General features: G+C 41.6%; 2 protein-coding genes across 2 annotated transcripts in view; one reads left to right on the top strand and one right to left on the bottom strand.

Annotated features, from left to right (window-relative positions):
- Positions 1-24,779, top strand: part of CACNA2D3 (calcium voltage-gated channel auxiliary subunit alpha2delta 3) — an 832,322-nt gene that overhangs the window by 622,526 nt on the left and 185,017 nt on the right. The gene's annotated exons all lie outside the window — the stretch shown is intronic.
- LRTM1 (leucine rich repeats and transmembrane domains 1) lies at positions 133-24,170 on the bottom strand. The gene is made up of 3 exons (XM_082346634.1): positions 24,094-24,170; positions 15,404-16,000; positions 133-9,802 (listed from the first exon to the last, which is right to left on the bottom strand). Exons 1-3 carry the CDS (start codon positions 24,098-24,100, stop codon positions 9,369-9,371), a joined length of 1,038 nt encoding a protein of 345 aa, XP_082202760.1. The 5' UTR covers positions 24,101-24,170; the 3' UTR covers positions 133-9,368.

Here is a 24,779-nt window from a genome sequence, read left to right as displayed (position 1 = left end):
ACTAAGTTGCTGCCAGTGGAGGGGAGCCTCCACTTGTGTGGGAGGTACAGACAACAGACAAGTGTGGCACGAATGGGAGGAAGAAAGGCAGAAGGGAGGGAGGGAGGGAGGGGGAATTTCCGGCAGTGGCTAATGCTCTGTAGAAAATGAAGTGTGGTTGGGAGTAGCAAAGGCAGGGAAGAACACTCATGTTCATACTTGCATGTGACAGAGGCAATGCTTCTCCAGATTGGGGGAGGATGGGGGCTCAGAGAAGGCCTCCCTGAGAAGGTGACATGAGCAGAGACCAGAATGATGAGATACAGCCATTATGCAAAGATCTGTGGGAAGAGCATTCCAGGCAGAGGGAACAAGATTCCAGGAATCTTGAATGAGATCCCCCATACATGTTGTGTCTAGATGGGTCCTGTGAGACCCAAATGAGTTTCTCAGGTTTGGGTGGTATTTACTAGGATCTAAACGCACAACTGATGGGCAGATGGGCAGATGCCCCAGGGGGAGGTGCGGAACCCAAGGCAAGTCTTTGCTCTAAATGTCAGCTATGAGGTGGGGCTTTTTATATATTTGACATTTGCTTTTTTAAGTTGACTGGTGGGTGCAGTGAAGGGACAAAAGGAGGTCAGGGCCGGTAGGAATGACAACAGCAAACTTCATAGAAATGGATTAGTGACGTAGCTACCAATTATGCTGTATTTCAAGTCTGCAACAGAATCTGAGTTAGGGTTGGCCACGTAGAACAGCTGCTCTGCATACTGCGGTAGCCAGCAACAGAGCACGCTGAGGATCGTTGCTCCAGAAATAAGAATAGCCCAGAGTTTTGAGAAACTGGATCCTCTGTGCTAACTCTCCAGGACACTCACTCCCATGAGCCACTGTCCTTTTATAAACCTTATCAAAAGCCCCAACACATTCTCCACCCCAAAATCAGCCGCAGAAGTTTGGAGTTACAGGTCCTTATACCCGGTTTTCGAGTTCTGTATCGGCAAGACTCCTCTTTGAGGTCATAGTAGGATTTGGACATTAACCCTAATGTAAGCCAAGGATTTAGGAGTGAGGGCCATTTCTCCCCTCTTGCTCTGGGATTGAGTTTTCACATTTGTAAAACAAGGTTGATTGGTGCTTTGGTTGGATTTCTAACAGCCTAGTTTTTAAAGACAGAGATTTGTTTCATCACCACAGAAAAGGAGAAGAATTAACCAATAATGGAGTATGTCTTGCACCCAGATTCAGTCTGACTTTGGGGGGACCCCTCTGGTTCCTTTTGAGAGAAATAAATGAATTCATATAAATAAAGTGCTTGGTGAATGCGTATAGTTGAGTGCTCAGTAATGGTTAACTGCTAAATTATTATTGCAGCTGTTACCGTTGGTAAGAATGATTTATGTTACACCCACCACCTCTCATTAGTCAGTGCTTATTGCCATGTGCCATCCCCTGTGAAAAACTTGCATAGGGAATGTCATTATAGTATCTTGAAATGTTTCATAGTAAAACCTTGAAGCTCACACTTTCATGTAGCTATTCCTCAGAACAGAGGTTGACAAACTGTCGCCCATAGGAGCAAATCTAGGATGCTACCTGTGTCCTTCTTTTAGAGTTTTATTGAGATATATTTCACATACTATTAAATTCACCATTTCAAGTGTACAGTTTATTGGGTTTTGGTATTTTGCAGGTTGTGCAACAATCTCTACAATGTAATTTTCGAACAATGTCACATCCCCCCCAAAACCCCCCATACACACACACACACACACACACACACACACACACACACACACACACGCACACTCCTTCATTCTTGATATCCCACTCCCCTCTCCAGCCCCAGGAAACCCACTAATCTACTTTCTGTCTCTGTGGATTTGCCTATTCTGGACATTGCAGATAAATGGAATCATACAACATGTGGCCTTTTGTGATTCGCTTCTTTCACTGAGCTTAATGTTTTCAAGATTCTTCCATGTTGTAGCAAGGATCAGTCCTCTAGCTGTTTTTAAAATTCTATTTTATTTATTTATTTGGCCATGAGGGCAGCATGTGGGATCTCTGACCAGGGATCGAACCCGCACCCCCTGCATTGGAAGGGCGGTCTTAACCACTGGACCACGAGGAAAGTCACTACTCTGGCTTTTTAAACTGCCAAATGATATCCCATTGTATGTATGTATAGCATCCTATTTATCCATTTATCAGTTAATGGACGTTTGGGTTTTTCCCACTTTTTAACTATTATTAATAATGCTGATATGAACATTCATGTACAAGTTTTTGTGCAGATATATGTCTTAATTTCTCCTGGGTAGAAATTGGAATAGAATTGTTGGGTCATATGGTAACTCTAGGTTTGATAGTTTGTAGAACAGACAAGCTGTTTTCCAAAGTGGCAGCACCCTTTTTATAATCCCACCAGCAACATATGAGGCTTCCAATTTTTCCACATCCTTACCAATGCTTACTATTGTCTATCTTTTTTATTTTAACCATCCTAGTAGGCGTGAAGTGATTTGTATTTCCCTAATAACTAACCACACTGAGCATCTTCTCATGTGCTTGTCAGCTACTTGCATATCTTCACTGGGGAAATGTCTATTCAGATCTTTTGCCTATAATTAGGTTATTTGTCTTTTTATTGTTGAGATATAAGTTCTTTATATAAGCTGGATACAAGTACCTTGTCAGATATCTACCAGCTGTTTTTGTAAATAATGTTGGATAGAGAGCACATGGACTAAAAAGCCAAAAATATTTACTGCCTGACTCTTTACAGAAAACGTTTGCCAACTCCTGCTTTAGATAAAAATATGTCACAGTCCATTTTTTAAAAAAAACACCTAAAATGCTAATTTTTTCACTCACTTATTTCACCATCTTTTTATCTTATGAAAATGAAGGGAATATTTAAATCAGAGGCTGTGTAAGTAGATGTTAAAGACAGAGCTTCCTGTATCAAAAGGTATCCATCATTGTGCCTAATGTTTTTATATATGTGGTTACAGAGAAATTCCAATCAAAGATCCTGAGCTTTCTAAAATATATGCTCTCACTGTCAGTCAAGAGAGTGATTTACTTAATCTTCGCTCTAGTTTATAAACCTCTGAACAGTGTAATCAGCATAATGCTTGTTAGAACATTGGAAATGCCCTCACATACTTTGGTGGAAAACAGTTTCTGGGATACTTTTTTTCCCCCAACATGGCTCATGAGAGATTTGGGGATTTATTTAGCCACCCTTATCCAGGCAAATCTCCTAGTGACCCTAGTGGGATTTTGATCTCGGTGAAGATTAGAATATATATGACTCAGGCTAAGTGAAGGGCCAGAGAGGATAAATATCTGACGTACATTTCCCCTCCCTGGGAAGAGAGGGCATGACCAGAGGCTGCAGCATAAATGCTTTGACAGTCAGTCAGTGGACTCTTGCTCATGGAAAATGCTTTTGCCAGTCTGTGGTGGGAAAGGGACAGGGCTGATCAAAGGCTCTTGATTCCCATGGCCTCACACAGTTTGCACTCACCAAGAGCTCCCACGTTCTATTCTGGGTGAAAAGATCTGCACGAGGTCAAGATCAGTGTCTGAATGCCATTCCTACTTCAAGGCCAAATTATATGTGACCAGGCTCAGGCAGACTGGAGTGTACAATTGTCTTAAGACATAAAAAGAAAGTTCAGAGTGAAAACATAGTGCATGGGCATTTTATATGCTTTTACTTCACTAGCCTTCGTCTATCAACTTCCAGATTTTTGCTGATATAGTCAGGTTTTTTAAGCCAAAATTATTTTTGTTATCAAATTATTTTATTTGTGTTATTCCTCATTTTTTATGCTCTTCTCACTTCCTCTCTTTCATGCTTTCCGGAGCCCACTCCAGCCAGGTTTCATCCACAATGAATCATTTCTCATCAAGGTTACCTGTAGCTCCTACATTACCAAATCCAAAATTGAACTTCAGATGTTCATTTTTCTTGGTCTGTGAGCAGCACGTGACCAAGCTGATTACGTTCTCCTTGCAAACCTCTTTACTTGATTCTTTGCCTACCTCACTGACCACCCTCCTAGGCCTCCTTTGCTGATTTTGTTCATCTCCTGATTGTACATGTCAGAGGGCCCCAGGGTTCCTGTCCACTCTCAAGGCTTTAAACATCATTCGTGAGCTGGTGATTCCCAAGCCAGACCTCTCTCCCTTGACTCTCCCTTGACTACTCAGTGTCCCTGCCTCTCAAATAGGCCCATCAAATGCAATCGATTCCACACTTAAGTCATTCTAGTTATCTGGTTATTCAGTCTAAAAACTTCAGAGTCATTCTTTTTTTTTAAACATTTATTATGTATAATATTGAATATACTAAAAAGTAGATAGAAGCATAAGAAGAAACCCATGTATCCTTCATTCAAATTCCTACTCCACTAATTAATTTTTTTTTTTTTTTTTTTTTTTTTTTTTTTTGGCTGTGTTGGGTGTTCGTTTCTGTGCGAGGGCTTTCTATAGTTGCGGCAAGCGGGGACGACTCTTAATCGCGATGCGCGGGCCTCTCACTATCGCGGCCTCTCTTGTTGTGGAGCACAGGCTCCAGACGCGCAGGCTCAGTAGTTGTGGCTCACGGGCCTAGTTGCTCCACGGCATGTGGGATCTTCCCAGACCAGGGCTCGAACCCGTGTCCCCTGCATTGTCAGGCAGATTCTCAACCGCTGCGCCACCAGGGAAGCCCCTACTCCACTAATTAATGATATGACCTTGAACAAGCGACCCAAACCCAATGATTATGTATCTTCATCTGTCCTGTGGCAGTAAAATGCTCACATTTTTGGTTAATTTGAGACTTAGAGGAAAATGAAAATACTACACTGAAAACAACTGGCACAAAACTGGGTGTTCAATAAATGTTGATGGTGGTATTATAATTGTTCTTTTCCAAATAATTAATATAATAATTCCATAGTCTTCATATTGTGGTTCACCAGAATGAATGAAGAATGGCAGGGGTTGGGTTGTATTATACATTTTAACCCCATGCTCCTGCAAACTGCAATTAATTATCTGTGCGACTTTGGGATAATTCCTTTCCTTTTCCATGCTTCCAATTCCTATTTGTAAAATAAGAATATGGAACTATATGAGGGTAGAAATAGGTTTAGTCTCATAAGTCGACTCCAGTTGATCAGGAGTAGGTACCTAGAAAACAGATTAAAAAGGATTCTGAGGCCAGCTGCCTCAGTAGATAAGTTTGCCATGATCTATTAGCAATGTCTGAAACAGGTAGGGAGGCTGGTCACAGCTATTCTGAAATTTGCCAGACCTAGACTAAATGCTCTCCAAGGACCTTCCCAACTCCCAATCCTTTTTCTTTTTTCTGGCTCTTCTTGATAAGTCTTTGAAACTGGGTCACATCCTATCCATCCAAATGAATACTCAGTGTCATTGGAGTGAAAAGTAGGTGTGGATACTCCAGTCAAGAATCTGAAAAGAAAGTGAGGGATTACAAAGCTGCTTCTCCCAATGGGAGGGAGGTTTCTTTGAGATTTTATTGCATTTTGAGCATAAAAAAATAAATAAATAAAACATTTTCATCACAAGGGAAAACAGGATAGTTCCCTGAAGTTGTGCATATAAACCACACCCCAGTGATGCCATGTGAGGTTGGAATATCATTTGCCTGGTAGGTTTCTGTCTAATAGCATTTAGCAATGGATACACTGGTGGGTTTGACCCAAGTGAAAACAGTTATTTCCTGATCTGTGATAGAAAGTTATAGGTTTCTAACAGTTGTATAATTATGATAATGGGTGCTATGGATAGATCATTTTAGAAATTGAGCCACTTCCTTTGATATTTTGGATCTAAGACGAGTGTGATATTTCTGGGGTAACTTGGTTAACTTGAGTAATGATATTTGATTTTCATGAACCTTCAGGAGGAAATCCTGTGATTCACTTTTCAGTCTTCCATTTTTGTAAGAAAAAAATGAAATACCCAGTTGCCTGTGGGCATATGATCATCTGAAGCATGAGATTGTTCCCCCAGGGTCAAGGATTTTTGCCTTAATTTTAAAAGCTTTCCAGGTATAGATTTGACACTAGGTCTTTCTCCACGATCTCTGTGGCAGAAATTCCTCCTACGCCCTCTTTATATGCCTCATGTCTGTTGGGTCCTGCTATTGTGAATTTGTGATCTCTGGCAAAGCAAAAATAGTGATACTGTTCCGCTAAATATAATGAAGAAACTATATTTTACATGATTTTCTCAGAAACAATCAACACTAAACGTGATATTTGTTCACAGTATTCCTTCAGTAAGGCTCTATGACTCTTTGATGGAAGGGCATTTTTATAGGGGAATTTATAAATATGACAGCAGCAATAAACAGCTGAAAATAATCTATGAGGCGTTTGCAAATTACCCCTCATGAGCTGTAGTGGATGTGAAAGATAATTTGTGGTTCTCACAGAATACCCTGCAAATTGGGTCTTTCATCCGTGATGTTTTTAACAGAGAAAACATTTCATTTCTCGTATTAACAAATGATAACACTGAATTGTTAATCTAAACAATTTGATTTATATTTTTCTGTGCTGAGAGAATTGTTGATATTTTAGGGTAATTATTTTCATCGTTAACTGCTCTTTGTGGTGACTATAGGCAAAAGGTAGAAATCTGAATACATGAAGGCATCATTTTAATCATTCTCCTTAAAGGCTTCTCATAAAGCAGGAATCTGTTTGCCTGAGTTATCATCTGTGCTTAGAAATCTAATAGGACGTGGGTGTTGAGGAGTGAGGGTTCTAGCCACATTCAGGATTTTCAGCGGTGGATTGGAAGCTCTGTCATGTAATCACTGTGGCCAGGGGGACGGGATTGACCTGTACAGTCACCAGGCCTCCGGCAGAGCACAGTGCACTGCATGTCTTAAATCACAGCAATGAGAAGAGGCTCTTGTGGTTGGCCTCAGTAGTTCCCAGCTTATGTAATATCTGTTCAAGGATCTCACAGCATGGTTGCCAAGATTACATGAATGTTCACGAGAACACCTCTCACCATGCCTGGTACGTAGTACGAACTCCAGAAACATTTGGTGAAATGAGGACGACATATAAAAAGATCTTCTCGATTTCCTTTCTCATAGTGCTTTCTTGGCCAAGGACTCATGGTCCAGGGCAAGGGAAAGAAAGATTTTTTTTCCACCTGGAAAGTAATCCCTACAACCTTAGACCAGATGCTCAGTCTCACCCACTGAAGTGGTGCACGAAGCAGAGCAGAAAGGAGGCACCAGGCTTGGGATGGAGCTGATGCAGCAACTGACTTTCTCTGGAATCTCTTTTTGATCTTAAAATCCATGCTAATTTTTCAAACTACTCTTTAACGTACCCAGGTTTATTTTAATACTCAGAAAAAATTAACATCAAATTTATACTTTTTTCCCCAGAAGAATCATTTAGCAAAGTTGTTGCTCCAAAGAGATGGCCCATCTTTAACTTGTGGGTGTGGGCAGCCCACACTAGTTGTGAAGCACTGTGAGCAGGTATAGATGGCCTCTGTGTCCTGCAGGGTAGGCTAGGGTAGGTTCATCCGTCTTTCCCTTGGCCTCTTTATACTGTTGGGCAAGGCTTTGGCCACATCAGACAGGGAAACAATATTCCAGGCTGAATGGACCGCCCATTCACATGCCAGGTTATGGAATGGACTGCTGATTTAGGATCCAAGCAACTTTTACATGGCCTGCAAGAGTGAATATAGGGCCAGTACCCTGAATGACAAATATGTTTTATCCTTTGAACCAATTCCAGTTGATTAGTTCTGGTTGCCTTCCAGTGCTGTCTTAAGAAGGCATCTGTGGTGCATCAGGGCTCAGGGAGGAGTGCTGGGATTGATTAGTGATGTCTGTCAAGGCCTCTGGAGGGACAGCTTGCCCTGTATTTGCTATTCTTTGCTTTTGCCAAGTCCTTAACTCCTCTGTGTAAATGATTTTAATACTAACAGGTGACTAAGTATGAGATGGGACATCATGAGAGAGAGAGAGAGAGCAGGTAGATTCTACTTTAAGAAATCCTAGCATGAGAAAATGCAAATTTACAAAATACATAAATCTGGAGCCAATTATTGCCATTACAGAAAGATTCCATGAAAGGTTCCTTTAAATAGCGAGCTCCCCTACTGCATTAAAATGATGATTCAATTTACAAAAATTTCCTTTGCATGCAGCTCTTCAGGACCATGTCTGTGGAGTCAAGCAAGCCACACCTGATTTTTTCAAACCCCAGCCTAAATAATGTTCAGGACGGCTGCTGCCACGTATCTCCAGCCTCTTGATAATTCCCACTCTCTTCAGACTTCCTCTGACTTCCTATCCCAGAGTGTTGAGTAGACAATCTGGGTGGTGGTCAACAGCTGCTGGCTTCCACCCTGCCGCGGCTGCATTTCATTAGTGGGTAAACTGATTGCTCTGAGTATGTTTATGTGTGGGTGTGGTTGAACAAGCCTATGCACTCTGCACACTATGTACGTAGATACAGATACACATAAGCCATTATCTCGCTCTCAGCCCACCCTAAATTCATTCCTGCTGTGAGAGTTATAAATGGAAGGTTCCAATCGCCTGGTGGATATGGCCTTTGGGTAATATGTGCCTTGAATTCCGCCACCCCATCCTCTTTGTGTTTGTTTATATGTTATTTACCCTTGCATCAGAAAACTTCCCCAGACCCTGGGCCTGAGTCCTATTATCCAGTCGTGGAGCCCTCTTCTTCTTCTGTGGCCTGGAAAGCCCCAAATGGTTTTCTGATTTAGAAAATTAAATATAATCTGACTCTTGTGGCAAGCTACAAAATTCCCAACCAACAGACGCTTTCGCTAAATATATAACATACCTAACATCTAAAAGTATCACCGGTCTAGCATGAACTTGGACTATAGAAGTACTCAGTGCCCATTGGGTAAGATTGCCAACTTCTTCCCAGGCACTCAAAATTGGGCAGTTTTCCAGTGGACCATAAAGCTGCCAGGAATGCTGGCGCGCGTGTTTGTATTTCTGCTGCCCTGTAAAGGCAACTTAATGCAGGGAAGAGTACCTTGAAAGAGATGAATCTTCCCTTTCTCTGTGGACAGCCTTCCCCACGTAGAATATTGTCATAACTTCTCAGGCGCAGAGCACAAGTTATCATCTCTGTTTCAACTATGGCATTTAAAAAAAATCTCAACATAAATTTCTTCCCAGGAATATTGTCTTTTTTTACAGACACATCTTCTTTTTTTTTTTCTTTTTTTTTTTCCTTTTGGAAAAAGAAAATGAGGCAGTAACAGTGAACGTGATATCAGCCCTACTCAGAAACTTTCTTCTGGCCTATAATGATTATTTCTATTTGAGATGAAAGCTCTCAGGCCGTTGAGCTGTCAAACAGCTCTTTTCCTCCTGTCTTCGCAGGCTCATTGATCTGAGCCAAGCGTCCCCCATGGTACTGGGCGGTAATAGCTGCATAGGTGCAGCCATAAATGGCAGCCGCCAACATCATGAGACACACGATCCCACACACCACCCCTGCGATGACGATGGTGGCCACGGCGTGGCGCAGATTGGCTGGCCTCGGCTTGGGTTTGATCTCACACCCCCAGTGGTCTTGCTCCCCTGAGCTGTGGCTCTCAGGGGGCCTGGGGACAGCCCGGTGGGCAGCACCTAGCTGCTGCACCTGTGAAGACTGCAGGTCTGGAGAAGGAAAAAGGCAGGGCTGGTACAGCTCGTGAGGGATTTTAAGGAGGTCCTTTCCCTTCCAGGTGTCCGGTGAGGTACAGATGATGCTGTCTGTTATTCCCCCTTTGAGAAACAAAAGCAAAGAATGATAACAGAGCCTGATACAACCAAACTCCCAAATCCTCAACCTGTAAACACTTAGGCAGATGGAATTTATAAAACACCTTTTTTTTTTTTCCTGGAGTCAAAGAATTTAACAACCGTATTTTATGATTTTAGGATTTCTAAATTGGCTAAATGCTAAAAATGCCACACACTAAATGGACAATTATGTATGACCAAGAATTCATTAGAGGCCAAGTCACCTTTACCTTATAAATGCCAAGGGAGTAACAATGCAAAAGCTGACAGGAAGGGGCGCTGGAGGCCAGCCTGAGGGCACTGTTGCATGCCCTAATGAGTCCTGCCACACAAGAAATCTATTATGCCAAATTCCCACCGGAGATCTAAAAAATAAATAAATAAAACAAATGTCTTTCGTTGTGATGTTATGTGTTAATTACAAAGACCCTCTGTCTCTACCAACACTCTTCAGTGATACCAAACCAGGAGGTCAGTGGTCCTGTGGGTGCTTTGTGTATCTGAAGGTTTGACGGGAATATGAGTTACGTTCATGGGATTAAATACAATTAACGTGTCTCCTCAGACCTCGAAACATTTAGTACTTCAAGTACCAAACTTTCTCAATTTTTTTTTTTTTTTTGGCCTTGCCGTGCGGCATGCGGGATCATAGGTCCCTGACCAGGGATGGAACCTGAGCCCCCTGCATTGGGAGCGTGGCGTCTCAACCACTGGACCACCAAGGAAGTCCCAAGTATCGAACTTTCTAATGGGTTATTAGACTCAATTTCCATTCTCTCTAAGGGGATTAATTTCCTCAGGTGTGTGGACTACTATTGTTCAGGGAGAATTTGAGTGCCTAGAAGTTCTTTTCTAGAAAGAACACTGAGCTAACAGATTTCATCCTAGCCAAATTTGACCACCAATTTACTATTTGACCTCAGGCAGATAAACTTCTCTGACTAAATTTTTTGCCATGAAAACATCCTATTTGTATCTGACTTGATAGTTTATAAAGCACTGTTAGATAAGTCCTCACAACTCTGCTCTAATGGGTAATTCTTATCCAAGGTCATTCAGGTCATAAGTGGAGATAGATCAACACCGAAACCCAGCCCTCTCCTGTGATCCCAGTTTTCCCCCGCTACACTTACCGCCTCTCTCTACTTCCTCCTCTCTGGAGCATCCTGAGGTCAGTGGAGTTAACACATGACCCTCAGTAGAATCTCACCCCCATGAAGCCTGGCACCAATCTTAGCCAAGTTAGACTGGAGATTCTTTGTACACATCGTAGGTGAATTATGAAACTATACCAGAAGTTCCCGTGCAGGAGCTTGTCACTTCAATGTTATTAGAACCTTCCTTTGTATAACACTTCAGAGTTTTGGGAATGCCTTCACATCCATTCTGTCTGAGCCTTACAAGCCGAGTCTTACCATGGCCGTATTAGTAGATGGGGCCATTCTGCAGTTCAAGGGTTATTGTGGCCCAGGTCACACTGGGGTTAGTGGCCATGACAAAATTCAACTCATACCTTTTTTTGCTCTTACTGCTTGAACTGAGTCACCTATTGCCAGAGTCTCTTGGGCCCGTCCTGGCTTCTTCAGTGATCCCCTGAGGCAAGAGCCTCAACTCTAAAGTGAAAAAGATAACAGGAATTTTCTCCTTTCCTGAGCTGAGGTGCAGGAGGCCAGAGGTGCGGGGTGCCTGTTCTGGATGAGCCCAAGGCGCCATCAGGCTGCACTGTGATTAAGGATCCCTGTCTCAGAGACCGTTTCAATACTCTGCCTGGAAGCTGGTTGTAAAGCAGAAGGCCAGAGAGCAGAAAAGAAGTGTGGGGGCTTGAGAAGAAGTAACCATATTTAACCCAGCCAAAGAGCACTGAGACTTTAATCAGGGGAAGAAAGGCCACCTGCCATGGGACCAGCAATTCCACCAGCTGACCTAGACCTAGACTGGGGCGGTTCACCCAGTAACTTCAGGGGTAAGCTCTGTCTTTCTCCAGTTCCAGGCTTCCTGCTGTTCAATATTAGGGTGGGAGGCATGGCCTCAGGACACAGAGCCAGGAGAATACACAAACTAGAGTCTGGGATATTGCTGGAAGGCAGGGGTTATGGCCACCAAGAGCTCTGTGGCCTCCTGTGTCCTTAGCCAGGACTCACTTCCCAGCCTTCCACCACCATCTCCTCAGCCATGACCCCAGGAAGCAAATCTGCAGATGATAGCTTGAGGGTCTCAGTCTCTTCTGGATTCAGAGAAGCTGACAGTGCAAGAAGCTCCAGCTTTCCAAGCGCTCTCATTATTCATCATCTGTCCACTAGCAGCTCTTAACCCCTGTCTTGGGAAGAAATGGGATTCAAATCTTGAGTCTGACCATTACTTTGCTGTGCAACCTTAAGCAAGTTACTTGACCATTCTGTGCCTCTGCTTGCTTATCTGGAAAGTGGGAGACTGGGGTAATAATGAAATCCACCTCACAAGATTGCTTTGAGGACTCAGTTGGATAAAGTATATCAAGTATTTAGCACAATTCCTAGCCCAGAATAAATGTTTAATACAGTTAGCTGTCCGCATAAAGATGATTTGTTTAGTTATGAACGGAGAGAGAGGAATGCTAATTACGAAATCTATGTGCATGTTTTTGTGGAGGAGACATTATTAGGTATTCATCAAAGCATGTTTTTTGGCTGTTGGGTCCACAGGAAGATGAAATTTCCCCACCCTTTGTGGTCAGATTGGGGCCACGTGATTGAGTTCTGGCCAATGGAACCAATGAATGACACTTCCAGGCCACAAAACCCCCTGCTTCATCCTCCATATACTTTGTTCCCCCGTCATGGGAACTAAGGTCCTGACCAATACCTATTCCCTTATTTTGCCTTTATTCAATGCATCAGTAGTCAGATTGTCTCCTACATTCACTCGGGGGTTTTATTTAGTTATTTTGGGACACCCAAGTCTTGTTATCCCAAGTAAATTTTGCCTTCCTCCAGAGAAAGACTGTCATCTGGACGGGGCAGCTCCGCCATGAGGGAGCGTTGAACTGCACTGTGGAATCTGAGGACCAGAACGGGCCTTAGGAACTCCCTGGCTTAACACTGTCAGTTTCCATCTGGTGACACTGGGGGCTAGTGAGGGGCATTAATTTGCCTGAAGATCACCAGTGAGTTTGTGGCTGAGTAGGGGGAGCTATATCACACCCTATGTTGCTTCTAATATCCTAGACCTGAGAAATATTTTTTGTCAAGAAATATTTTTAATTGATGAAAACCATCTTTCTCTGATGCTTTGGCTTATGCTTACCATTTAGTCTAGAACACAATAGCTGAAGCCACTTCACCTCTAGATGTAAACACTTTTATTTGCAACCTCCTATAAGAAAGATTTTTGTCACATTATATGGCCTCTGTTGTAGGTCAGCTTGAAGATCAGCTGGGTAATGATAACCTGTTGGCTATTATACTGTTGAGAGAGATTCTTAATTCAATATTATTTATTTGAACTCATGTGCTCTCTCCCGCTTCCTTCTGTGTAACTGCTGCAACCATCTAGACCCTGTTGATTCCCTAATTCATGTCTGGAGCTCTGATATCTTCCCAAATTATAGGCTCAAATATATAGCCACCAACTCAACAGCACTCCTTGGCTATGTAATGGGCATCTCAAACTTGACACGCCCCACATTGAGTTCTTGATTTACCACCTCCTACACATACTTGCCCATTTCCCCTATTCCCCAGCCTGCCCCTTATCAGCTACTGGCATCACCATTTATCTGGTTACTTCTGAAGGACAAAACAAAATTGAATTTCCTATAATATACTCTCTTTTCTTTATCTCCCATGCCAACCCATTAGTAATTTCTATCAGTTCAATATTCTAAATATCTCCCAAATTTGATAATTTCTCATCATTCTGGTTTGGGCCACCGTCATCTTTTCCCTGCATGACTGAAATCACTTTCTCCCTCATCCCCCTGCTTCTTCTTCTGTAGCTTTTGGTCTACTCGCCCTAGAGTCACCAGAGTGACCTTTTAAAATGTAATCAGATCATATTGTTCCCCTGACTAAAATTCTTCAAGAGATTTCCATCTCGCCTAAAATAAAATCCAAATGTCTCAGCCTGCTCTCTACATTCCAACATGACCCAACTCCTGGGTACTTGTGCTGCCGTATCCTCTCTCACTCCCTTCCTCTGTTCTAGCCACTCATTTGTCCCTCTTTCTGTCCCTCAGTGGAGCCATGCTTACTTTCCCGTCAGGGCCTTCCACTGCTGTTCTTTCCCCCAGTTATCTCATGGTTCATTTCCCCTCATTGTTCCAGTTCTCCCCCATGTCACCTCCTTGGAGGGGCCTTCCCTGTCCTTCCCATCTGAAGTGGAACCCCCATCCCATTACTCTCTCCCCTTACCCCACCTCTAGCACTAACTGCTATCTGAACATGGTATATATTTGTCTTTTTTAACATGTTTCTACTGTCAGAATGTAATGCCCATGATGGTGGGGATTTTCTTGTTCACTGACCTTTTCTCAGTGCCTAGAAATGTCCCTGGCACATAAGATTCACTCAAGTATAGGATGAATGAATGAATGAATGATACTTAAAAGTTAGGAGGAAAGAAACACTGTGATGTAGAGGAAAGAATGCAGAGCCAAGACTTAAAGCCACTCATTCTACTCTTGTCTGTGCTTCTACTCTGTGACCTTGGTCAAGTCACTGAACATCTCTGAGCCTCCATTTCCCATTGATAATAGGCTAGCATTGAGTTAGAAGGGGTTGGCAAACTTTTCTATAAAGAGCCAGAAATAGTTCACATTTTAAGCCTTGCCATAGTCTCTGTCCCAACTATTCAACTTTGCCCTTATAATGCAAAACAGCCACAGACAGTAGATAATAAATGGGTGTGGATGTGTTCCAACAAAACTTTATTTACAAAAATAGGAGGTGGGGCAAATTTGGCTCTTGGGCTATGGTTTGCTGACCCCTGAGTGATTTCTAGATCCCCTCATCTTTTATATTCTGGGATCTCTTGCTTTGCTTTTGATACCTGGTTAAAGAAAGAGTAGTTCCCTTTGGAGAGGGTACCCTACTGTATCCAGTGTCAGTAACAGTGGTGTTTGCTAAAGCAGAATGGATAATCTCAGGGAAGATTCACAGCTGTCAAATGGTCAGAAGCAGACAAAGAAGGGGGGAAAGTCCTAAGGAGAGATAACATGCCCAGTTGGATCACACTTGAAAATCAAAATTTGGTGTCACTTCAGAGTTGAGTAATTATTTAGGTGATGATTGAAATTCCCTCTTTCTTAAGGGCCTACATTTCCCAGATAAATAACTTAATGGTGTTGTTAATCAAAAAGTGGAAAGTTGGGGTGGGGAGAAAAAAAAAGTGGAAAGTTATCTCCATGAATCGTATCTGTAGATGAATTTAAATACCTGAATTTAAACACCCTCTAATGACTCACTTGCCTCTTTTGCCATACCATGAAATGACATCAGTGTGAAAAAGCTTACATGGATCCCTCAAACACTCCTCAACATCCCTTCTAATGCAGAGAACAGATGAGGTTCATCGTAGGCTGGTAACACACAGATAGGTGTTACTGACCTTTATAGATAAACGTCTCCAGCCAGAGTTTAAGACTGAGCAAGTGGCAGTTGCATTTCCAGAGGTTGTCCTTGAGAAATAAATGCCTCACTCTGGGCATGGATTCTAGGAGAGCTCGGTCGAGCTGCTGAAGCTGGTTTTGTTGGATCGCAAATACAGTTAGGTTCTCCCAGGGCTCACCCAGGGATGTGGGAAGGTGGCTTATGTTGTTTGATGATAAATCAAGTTCCCTCAGCTGTGGGAGGGAATGGAAAAGTCTGCTTTCCAGGGAATGCAGGGAGTTCTGGGTTAGGTTTAAGACCCGCAAGTGCTGAAGTCCATGGAAAACTCCGGAGGTCAGATTTGAAAGAGAATTGTTGTACAGGTTCAAGGTTGTGAGCTGTGGCACTGACTTAAATGCAGAAGCCGGAAGCTGACGTATCTGGTTATCTTGTAAGTGCAGGGTTAGAGTCTGCGGAGGCAGATCGGAAGGGACTTCAGCCAGACCCTGCCGGCTGCAGTCTACAAAATTCGAAGGTGAGTGACAGCGGCACCTCTCTGGGCAGCCGCACACCACTGGGAGCAGGAAAATCATACTTGAGAGCAGGAGCAGTTCACCTACAACAAACAGAAAGAAACTGGGATAGGAACCAGTTTGTAAGTGGTGTCAGCATTTGCTTCCCTTTAAATTCACAGGTAACTGGAAGGTAGATGAAACAGGATATCAAGTAGAAATGTGAAAAAATAATTTGGGGGGGGCACATGCCCTGTGTACAATGCAGCAGAATTATCTGGGACCAGAAGCTTAGAAGAATGATAAGGAGTTCAGATATTCACATTTCTTACAAGTATGCCACAGGTCAGTGCTGTCCAACAGAACTTTCTATGCTGATTGGAATGATCTATATCTACTGTTTAATATGGTAGCCATTAGCTACATGTGGCTGCTGAGCTCTTGAAATGTAACTACTGCAACCAAGGAACTGAATTTTTATTTGCATTTAATTTTAATCAGTTAAAATTTAAATAGCCATATGGTGCTAGTGGTCCATATTGGATAGGGCAGGTCTGAAGCATTCTTACAAATTGATGTTCATCTTTGCAGGTATAATAATTCTATGAATGATGACCGTCTCTACTCCTTTTTTATTCAAGAGATTTTAAAAACAAAGAAAAGCATTAAAAATAATATAATAAACACCCATGTTCCTATAACAAAGTTCTGTCGGTTATCCATAGGTTGCCATATTTCTTTCATCTCTTTTTTCTTTAACTCAGAGAAACAGTGCATTACTGATACCGTTGAACTCCCTTTGATTAGCACCCACATCGTGTTTTCCAACAGGAAGCCCCTCTTCCCTACCATTTACTAGTGTATCCCTCCAGGCCTTTTAAAGACAATGCAGTCCCACTACAGGGCATATACCCTAAGAAAACCATAATTCAAAAGAGTCATGTAGGGTGGGGCTAATGGCAGACTCTGAGAGGGCTCATGCCAAGGAGTAATTCCCAGAACTTCTGCTGCCAGTGTCCTTGTCCCCGTGGTGAGCCACAGCCACCCCCACCTTTGCAGGAGACCCTCCAACACTGGCAGCCAAGTGGCTGATAGGGTCTTGGTGCTCCAGCCGGGTGTCAGGCCTGAGCCTCTGAGGTGGGAGAGCCGAGTTCAGGACACTGGTCCACCAGAGACCTCCCAGCCCCACATAATATCAAACGGTGAAGGCTCTCCCAGAGGTCTCCATCTCAATGCTAAGACCCAGCTCCACTCAACAACCAGCAAGCTACAGTGCTGGACACCCTATGCCAAACAACTAGCAAGACAGGAACACAACCCCACCCATTAGCAGAGAGGCTGCCTAAAATCATAATAAGGTCACAGACACCCCAAAACACACCACCAGACGTGGACCTGCCCACCAGAAAGACAAGATCCAGTCTCATCCACCAGAACACAGGCACCAGTCCCCTCCACCAGGAAGCCTACACAACCCACTGAACCAACCTTACCCACTGGGGGCAGACACCAAAAACAACGGGAACTATGAACCTGCAGCCTGTGAAAAGGAGACCCCAAACACAGTAAGTTAAGCAAAATGAGAAGACAGAGAAACACACAGCAGATGAAGGAGCAAGGTAAAAACCCACCAGACCCAACAAATGAAGAGGAAATAGGCAGCCTACCTGAAAAAGAATTCAGAGTAATGATAGTAAAGATGATCCAAAATCTTGGAAATAGAATGGAGAAAATACAAGAAACGTTTAACAAGGACCTAGAAGAACTAAAGAGCAAACAAACAATGATGAACAACACAATAAATGAAATTAAAACTTCTCTAGAAGGAATCAGTAGCAGAATAACTGAGGAAGAAGAATTGATAAGTGACCTGGAAGATAAAATAATGGAAATAACTACTGCAGAGCACAATAAAGAAAAAAGAATGAAAAGAATTGAGGGCAGTCTCAGAGACCTTTGGGACAACATTAAATGCACCAACATTCGAATTATAGGGGTCCCAGAAGAAGAAGAGGGAAAAAAAGGGACTGAGAAAATATTTGAAGAGATTATAGTTGAAAATTTCCCTAATATGGGAAAGGAAATAGTCAGTCAATTCCAGGAAGCACAGAGAGTCCCATACAGGATAAATCCAAGGAGAAAAACGCCAAGGCACATATTAATCAAACTATCAATAATTAAATACAAAGGAAAAATATTAAAAGCAGCAAGGGAAAAGCAACAAATAACATACAGGGGAATCTCCATAAGGTTAACAGCTGATCTTTCAGCAGAAACTCTGCAAGCCAGAAGGGAGTGGCAGGACATATTTAAAGTGATGAAAGGGAAAAACCTACAACCAAGATTACTCTACCCAGCAAGGATCTCATTCAGATTTGACGGAGAAATTAAAACTTTTACAGACAAGCAAAAACTAAGAGAATTCAGCACCACCAAACCAGCTTTACAACAAATGCTAAAGGAACTTCTCTAGGCAGGAAACACAAGAGATGGAAAAGACCTACAATAACAAACCCAAAACAATTAAGAAAATGGTCATAGGAACATACATATCAATAACTACCTTAAATGTAAATGGATAAAATGCTCTAACCAAAAGACATAGACAGGCTGAACGGATACAAAAACAAGACCCGTATATATGCTGTCTACTAGGAACCCACTTCAGACCTAAGGACACATACAGACTGAAAGCGAGGGGATGGAAAAAGATACTCCATGAAAGGGAATCAAAAGAAAGCTGGTGTAGCAATTCTCATATCAGACAAAATAGACTTTAAAATAAAGACTATTACAAGAGACAAAGAAGGACACTACATAATGATCAAGGGATCAATCCAAGAAGAAGATATAACAATTGTAAATATTTATGCACCCAACATAGGAGCACTTCAATACATAAGGCAAATGCTAACAGCCATAAAAGGGGAAATTGACAGTTACACAGTAATAGTAGGGGACTTTAACACCCCATTTTCACCAATGGACAGATGATACAAAATGAAAATAAATAAGGAAACACAAGCTTTAAATGACACATTAAACATGATGGACTTAACTGATATTTATAGGACATTCCATCCAAAAACAACAGAATACACTTTCTTCTCAAGTGCTTGTGGAACATTCTCCAGGATACATCATATCTTGGGTCACAAATCAAGCCTTGGTAAATGTAAGAAAATTGAAATCGTATCAGTATCTTTTCCAACCACAGCTCTATGAGACTAGATGTCAATTACAGGAAAAAATCTGTAAAATATACAAACACATGGAGACTAAACAATACACTACTAAATAACCAAGAGATCACTGAAGAAATCAAAAAGTACCTAGAAACAAATGACAATGAAAACACAGTGACCCAAAACCTATGGGGTGCCGCAAAGGCAGTTCTAAGAGGGAAGTTTATAGCAATACAATCCTACCTCAAGAAACAAGAAACATCTCAAATAAACAACCTAACCTTACACCTAAAGCAGTTAGAGAGAGAAGAACAAAAAAACCCCAAAATTAGCAGAAGGAAAAAAATCATAAAAATCAGATCAGAAATAAATGAAAAAGAAAGAAATGATAGCAAAGATCAATAAAACTAAAAGCTGGTTCTTTGAGAAGATAAACAAAATTGATAAACCATTAGCCAGACTCATAAAGAAAAGGGAGAAGACTCAAATCAATAGAATTATAAATGAAAATGGAGAAGTAACAACTGACACTGCAGAAATACAAAGGATCATAAGAGATTACTACAAGCAACTCTATGCCAATAAAATGGACAAATTCTTAGAAAAGTACAACCTTCCGAGACTGAACCAGGAAGAAATAGAAAATATAATCAGACCAATCACAAGCACTGAAATTGAAACTGTGATTAAAAATCTTCCAACAAACAAATGTCCAGGACCAGATGGCTTCACAGGTGAATTCTTTCAAACATTTAGAGAAGAACTAACACCTATCCTTCTCAAACTCTTCCAAAATATAGCAGAGGGAGGAACACTGCCAAACTTATTCTACGAGGCTACCATCACCCTGATACCAAAACCAGACAAAGATGTCGCAAAAAAAACTACAGGCCAATATCACTAATGAACATAGATGCAAAAATTCTCAACAAAATACTAGCAAACAGAATCCAACAGCACATTAAAGGGATCATACACCGTGATCAAGTGGGGCTTATCCCAGAAATGTAAGGATTCTTCAATATACACAAATCAATCAATGTGATACACCATCTTAACAAACTGAAGGATAAAAACCGTATGGTCATCTCAATAGATGCAGAAAACGCTTTCAACAAAATTCAACACCCATTTATGATAAAAAACCGTCCAGAAAGTAGGCATAGAGGGAACTTACCTCAACATAATAAAGGCCATATATGACAAACCCACAGCCAAGATCGTTCTCAATGGTGAAAAACTGAAACCATTTCCATTAAGATCAGAAAGAAGACAAGGTCACCCACTCTCGCCACTATTATTCAACATAGTATTGGAAGTTCTAGCCACAGCAATCAGAGAAGAAAAAGAAATAAAAGGAATACAAATCAGAAAAGAAGAAGTAAAACTGTCACTGTTTGCAGATGACATGACACTACATAGAGAATCCAAAGATGCTACCAGAAAAGTACTTGAGCTAATCAATGAATCTGGTAAATTTGCAGGATACAAAATTAATGCACAGAAATCTCTTGCATTCCTATACACTAATGATGAAAAATCTGACAGAGAAATTAAGGAAACACTCCCATTTACCATTGCAACAAAAAAAATAAAATACCTAGGAACAAACCTACCTAAGGAGACAAAAGACCTGTATGCAGAAAACTATAAGACACTGATGAAAGAAATTAAAGACGATACAAACAGATGGAGAGATATACCATGTTCTTGCATTGGAAGAATCAACATTGTGAAAATGACTATACTACCCAAAGAAATCTACAAATTCAATGCACTCCCTATCAACATACCAATAGCATTTTTCACAGAACTAGAACAAAATATTTCACAATTTGTATGGAAACACAAAAGACCCCGAAGAGCCAAAGCAATCTTGAGAAAGAAAAACGGAGCTGGAGGAATCAGGCTCCTGGACTTCAGACTATATTACAAAGCTACAGTAATCAAGACAGTATGGTACTAGCAGAAAAACAGAAATATAGATAAATGGAACAGGATAGAAAGCCCAGAGACAGACCCACGCACCTATGGTCACTTAATCTATGACAAAGGAGGCAAGAATATACAATGGAGAAAAGACAGCCTCTTAAATAAGTGGTGCTGGGAAAACTGAACAGCTACATGTAAAAGAATGAAATTAGAACACTCCCTAACACCATACACAAAAATAAACTCAAAATGGATGAAAGACCTAAATGTAAGGCCAGACACTCTAAAAGTCGTAGAGGAAAACATAGGCAGAACACTGTATGACATAAATCACAGCAAGATCCTTTTTGACCCACCTTCTAGAGAAATGGAAATAAAAACAAAAATTAACAACTGGGACCTAATGAAACTTAAAAGCTTTTGCACAGCAAAGGAAACTATAAACAAGATGAAAAGACAATCCTCAGGATGGGAGAAAATTTTTGCAAATGAAGCAACTGACAAAGGATTAATCTCCAAAATATACAAGCAGCTCATGCAGCTCAATATCAAAAAAACAAACAACCCAATCCAAAAATGGGCAGAAGACCTAAATAGACATTTCTCCAAAGAAGATATACAGATTGCCAACAAACACATGAAAGGATGCTCAACATCACTAATCATTAGAGAAATGCAAATCAAAACTACAATGAGGTATCACCTCACACTGGTCAGAATGGCCATCATCAAAAAATCTAGAAACAATAAATGCTGGAGAGGGTGTGGAGAAAAGGGAACCCTCTTGCACTGTTGGTGGGAATGTAAATTGATACAGCCACAATGGAGAACAGTATGGAGGTTCCTTAAAAAACTAAAACTAGAACTACCATATGACTCAGCAATCCCACTGCTGGGCATATACCCTGAGAAAACCATAATTCAAAAAGAGTCATGTACCACAATGTTCATTGCAGCTCTATTTACAATAGCCAGGTCATGGAAGCAACCTAAGTGTCCATCGACAGATGAATGAATAAAGAAGACGTGGCACATATATACAATGGAATATTACTGAACCATAAAAAGAAACGAAATTGAGTTATTTGTAGTGAGGTGGATGGACCTAGAGACTGTCATACAGAGTGAAGTAAGTCAGAAAGAGAAAAACAAATACCGTATGCTAACACATATATATGGATTTTTTTTTAAAAAATGCTTCTGATGAACCTAGGGGCAGGACAGGAATAAAGATGCAGATGTAGAGAATGGTCTTGAGGACACAGGAAGTGGGAAGGGTAAGCTGGGACGAAGTGGGAGAGTGGCATGGACATATATACACTACCAAATGTAAAATAGATAGCTAGTGGGAAGCAGCTGCAAAGCACAGGGAGATCAGCTCGGTGCTTTGTGACCATCCAGAGGGGTAGGATAGGGAGGGTGGGAGGGAGACGCAAGAGGGAGGAGATATGGGGATATATGTATATGTATAGCTGATTCACTTTGTTATAAAGCAGAAACTAACACACCATTATAAAGCAATTATACTCCAATAAAGATGTTAAAAAAAAACAATACTTAAGAGGAACAACAATTGGAAATAGCCTTATAGCTCATGTTTTGATCCAGGCACTATTGAATGTTCTTTATATATATTAATTTAGTCCTTCTAATCTTGTAATTTGGGGTCTATTATTATGCCTCTATTCAAGGTGATGAAACTTAGGCACAGAGAAGCTAAATCACTTGCCCAAGGTCACACAGAAGTAGTAGAATCATTATTTGAACCCAGCAGTCTGCTTCCAGGGTCTGTCAGGGTCCTTACCTGCTGTGCTTTACTGCCTGTAAATACTTTTACATACACACACATACATACACGTACTACATAATGTTTTGCATAGTGTTTTTTTTAAAACTACATAAATATAATCATAGGCATGTTTAATTTTCAGTTTAATCTAGTCACTCAAAACTGATCCATCCACATGGTTATATAGAGAGCTCATTAATTCCTTCTAACTTCTGTGGAGTATTCCATGGTGAGACCATGCCAGATTTAATATTTAGCCACTCCCATACTGACGAGCATTTGAGTTGTTGCAGTTTCTTTCATGACAAATGATGCTGCAGAAGACATCCTTACTCAGAGCTCTTTGGCCATGTGGAAATGTGTACGGGGTCTCTAGAATCAACAGGAACCTCCTTGCCAAGTTCAGAGAGGATGCTGAGTTGACATTTTCCTAGGTGCTTCTAGGTCAATCTCCAGTGTAGCTCTATCACTCCCTTCTTTTTTCCTAACACTTGAATTTCAAAATATGGCAAACATCCATCAAGGACATTTTGTTAAATTGGTAGAGGAATTCACAGAGCCAGACAATAATATTTAAAACTCAAGATGGTTATCTACTCATAGAGAAAGCTCTTGAGAGAGGTTTTTTGGTTTATTTGTTTGTCTGATTTTGGCCTTAACTGGGGAAATGTACAGTGTGGCTGTCAAATGCATGGAGCCTTTTCCCCTTTGTCCTTTCAATTCTCCGCTGCTGCGAACAATTCTTTAGGGCAAGAGGGAAGATGTTTGGAGAGCCTTCCGAAGGAGATTCTGCTCAGTTTAGTCTAGCTCAAGGGATGCAAAGCATCATAGTCCCATTCCCTCTTCCAGCATATCAAAGAGCAAAACCCTTGCTTTCCTTTCTATAATGTAAATAAATATAAATCTCAGTGCCAAAGCATCTTCCGGTTAGAGGAGAGTTACCACCCCTCAATTTAGCTGTGGGTCTCAAGCATTAATTAGTTTCAGAAAGTCTTCCCACTCCCACCCACCCCCTCCAAGTGGATGATATATGAACTCCAACCTGAAGGACTGTGTTTTCTATGAAATGGCCCATGACAGGCCAACTGCATACCCATTCATGACTGTGTACATTGGTCCCCTCCCCCTTCCTCTGACCCAGCATGGCACAAACATAAATCCTTCTATCAGAGACAATTTTTAACATCTGTTTGGTCTTTTGAGAAAGACAACTTGAAAACAGGCTTCCCACAGATACTTTCCTGAGGGGCGTCCCACTTTCTAAGGCGTGAGGGAATTAATCATGGCTCACCTTCCATGACTGAGTCTCCACCAGCTTACCCGTTGAACCCGAAGCCCACCTTTATTAATCTGCAGATCAACACTCCGAGGGCATGGCAAACTCCAAGTCCAGCTTTTCATTCACTTTTTTTCTGAATCCTACTAGTGCTTTTCTTCAATGTAGAGGACAGTTGTCGCTTTCCGGACAACCCCTTCCTTGTCTCCATCTGGCTGGGATTGTTTTCCATAAGAGGATCTTTTGATTGTGCTCCCCGCTTCTTTCTCAAAGCGTCGCCCTCCCCAGGATCATCGCTGCCTTTCCCATTGAGTCGACGAGCCAGAGAAAAAATGTTTGTCAAACCTCGGTGAACAGCTGTAGCATTCAAACATGACCCCAGTGGCTCAGGCTTTTTGATTATTTAATCTGCTTGAAGTCCAGGGCACCAAAATAAAACTATCTATTTAATCCGGTCCTGCTTTCTGAATTCTGTTGACTTACTAACCACACTGTGTCAACCCTCATTGAGTTGGGGGACACTCACTGTGGATCCTCGATCTGGGGGTCTAGCAACAGAGCCAGCAGAGTGTGTAATATGAGGACAAATTGGCCTGCTGGAGGCTGACACGGTTTCCACAGTGCACTGTTTGGTCACTGAAGGCTTATTCAGCCAACATCCGCAGGGATTAGCTGTGTTGACAGGGTCTTGATGCCCTGAA

Source organism: Balaenoptera borealis, assembly GCF_965194805.1.
Source record: "Balaenoptera borealis genome assembly, chromosome: 12".
Classification (NCBI taxonomy): Eukaryota; Metazoa; Chordata; class Mammalia; order Artiodactyla; family Balaenopteridae; genus Balaenoptera; species Balaenoptera borealis.
Note: the sequence above shows the minus strand (reverse complement) of the source record. Positions and strands in the feature narration are given on the sequence as shown.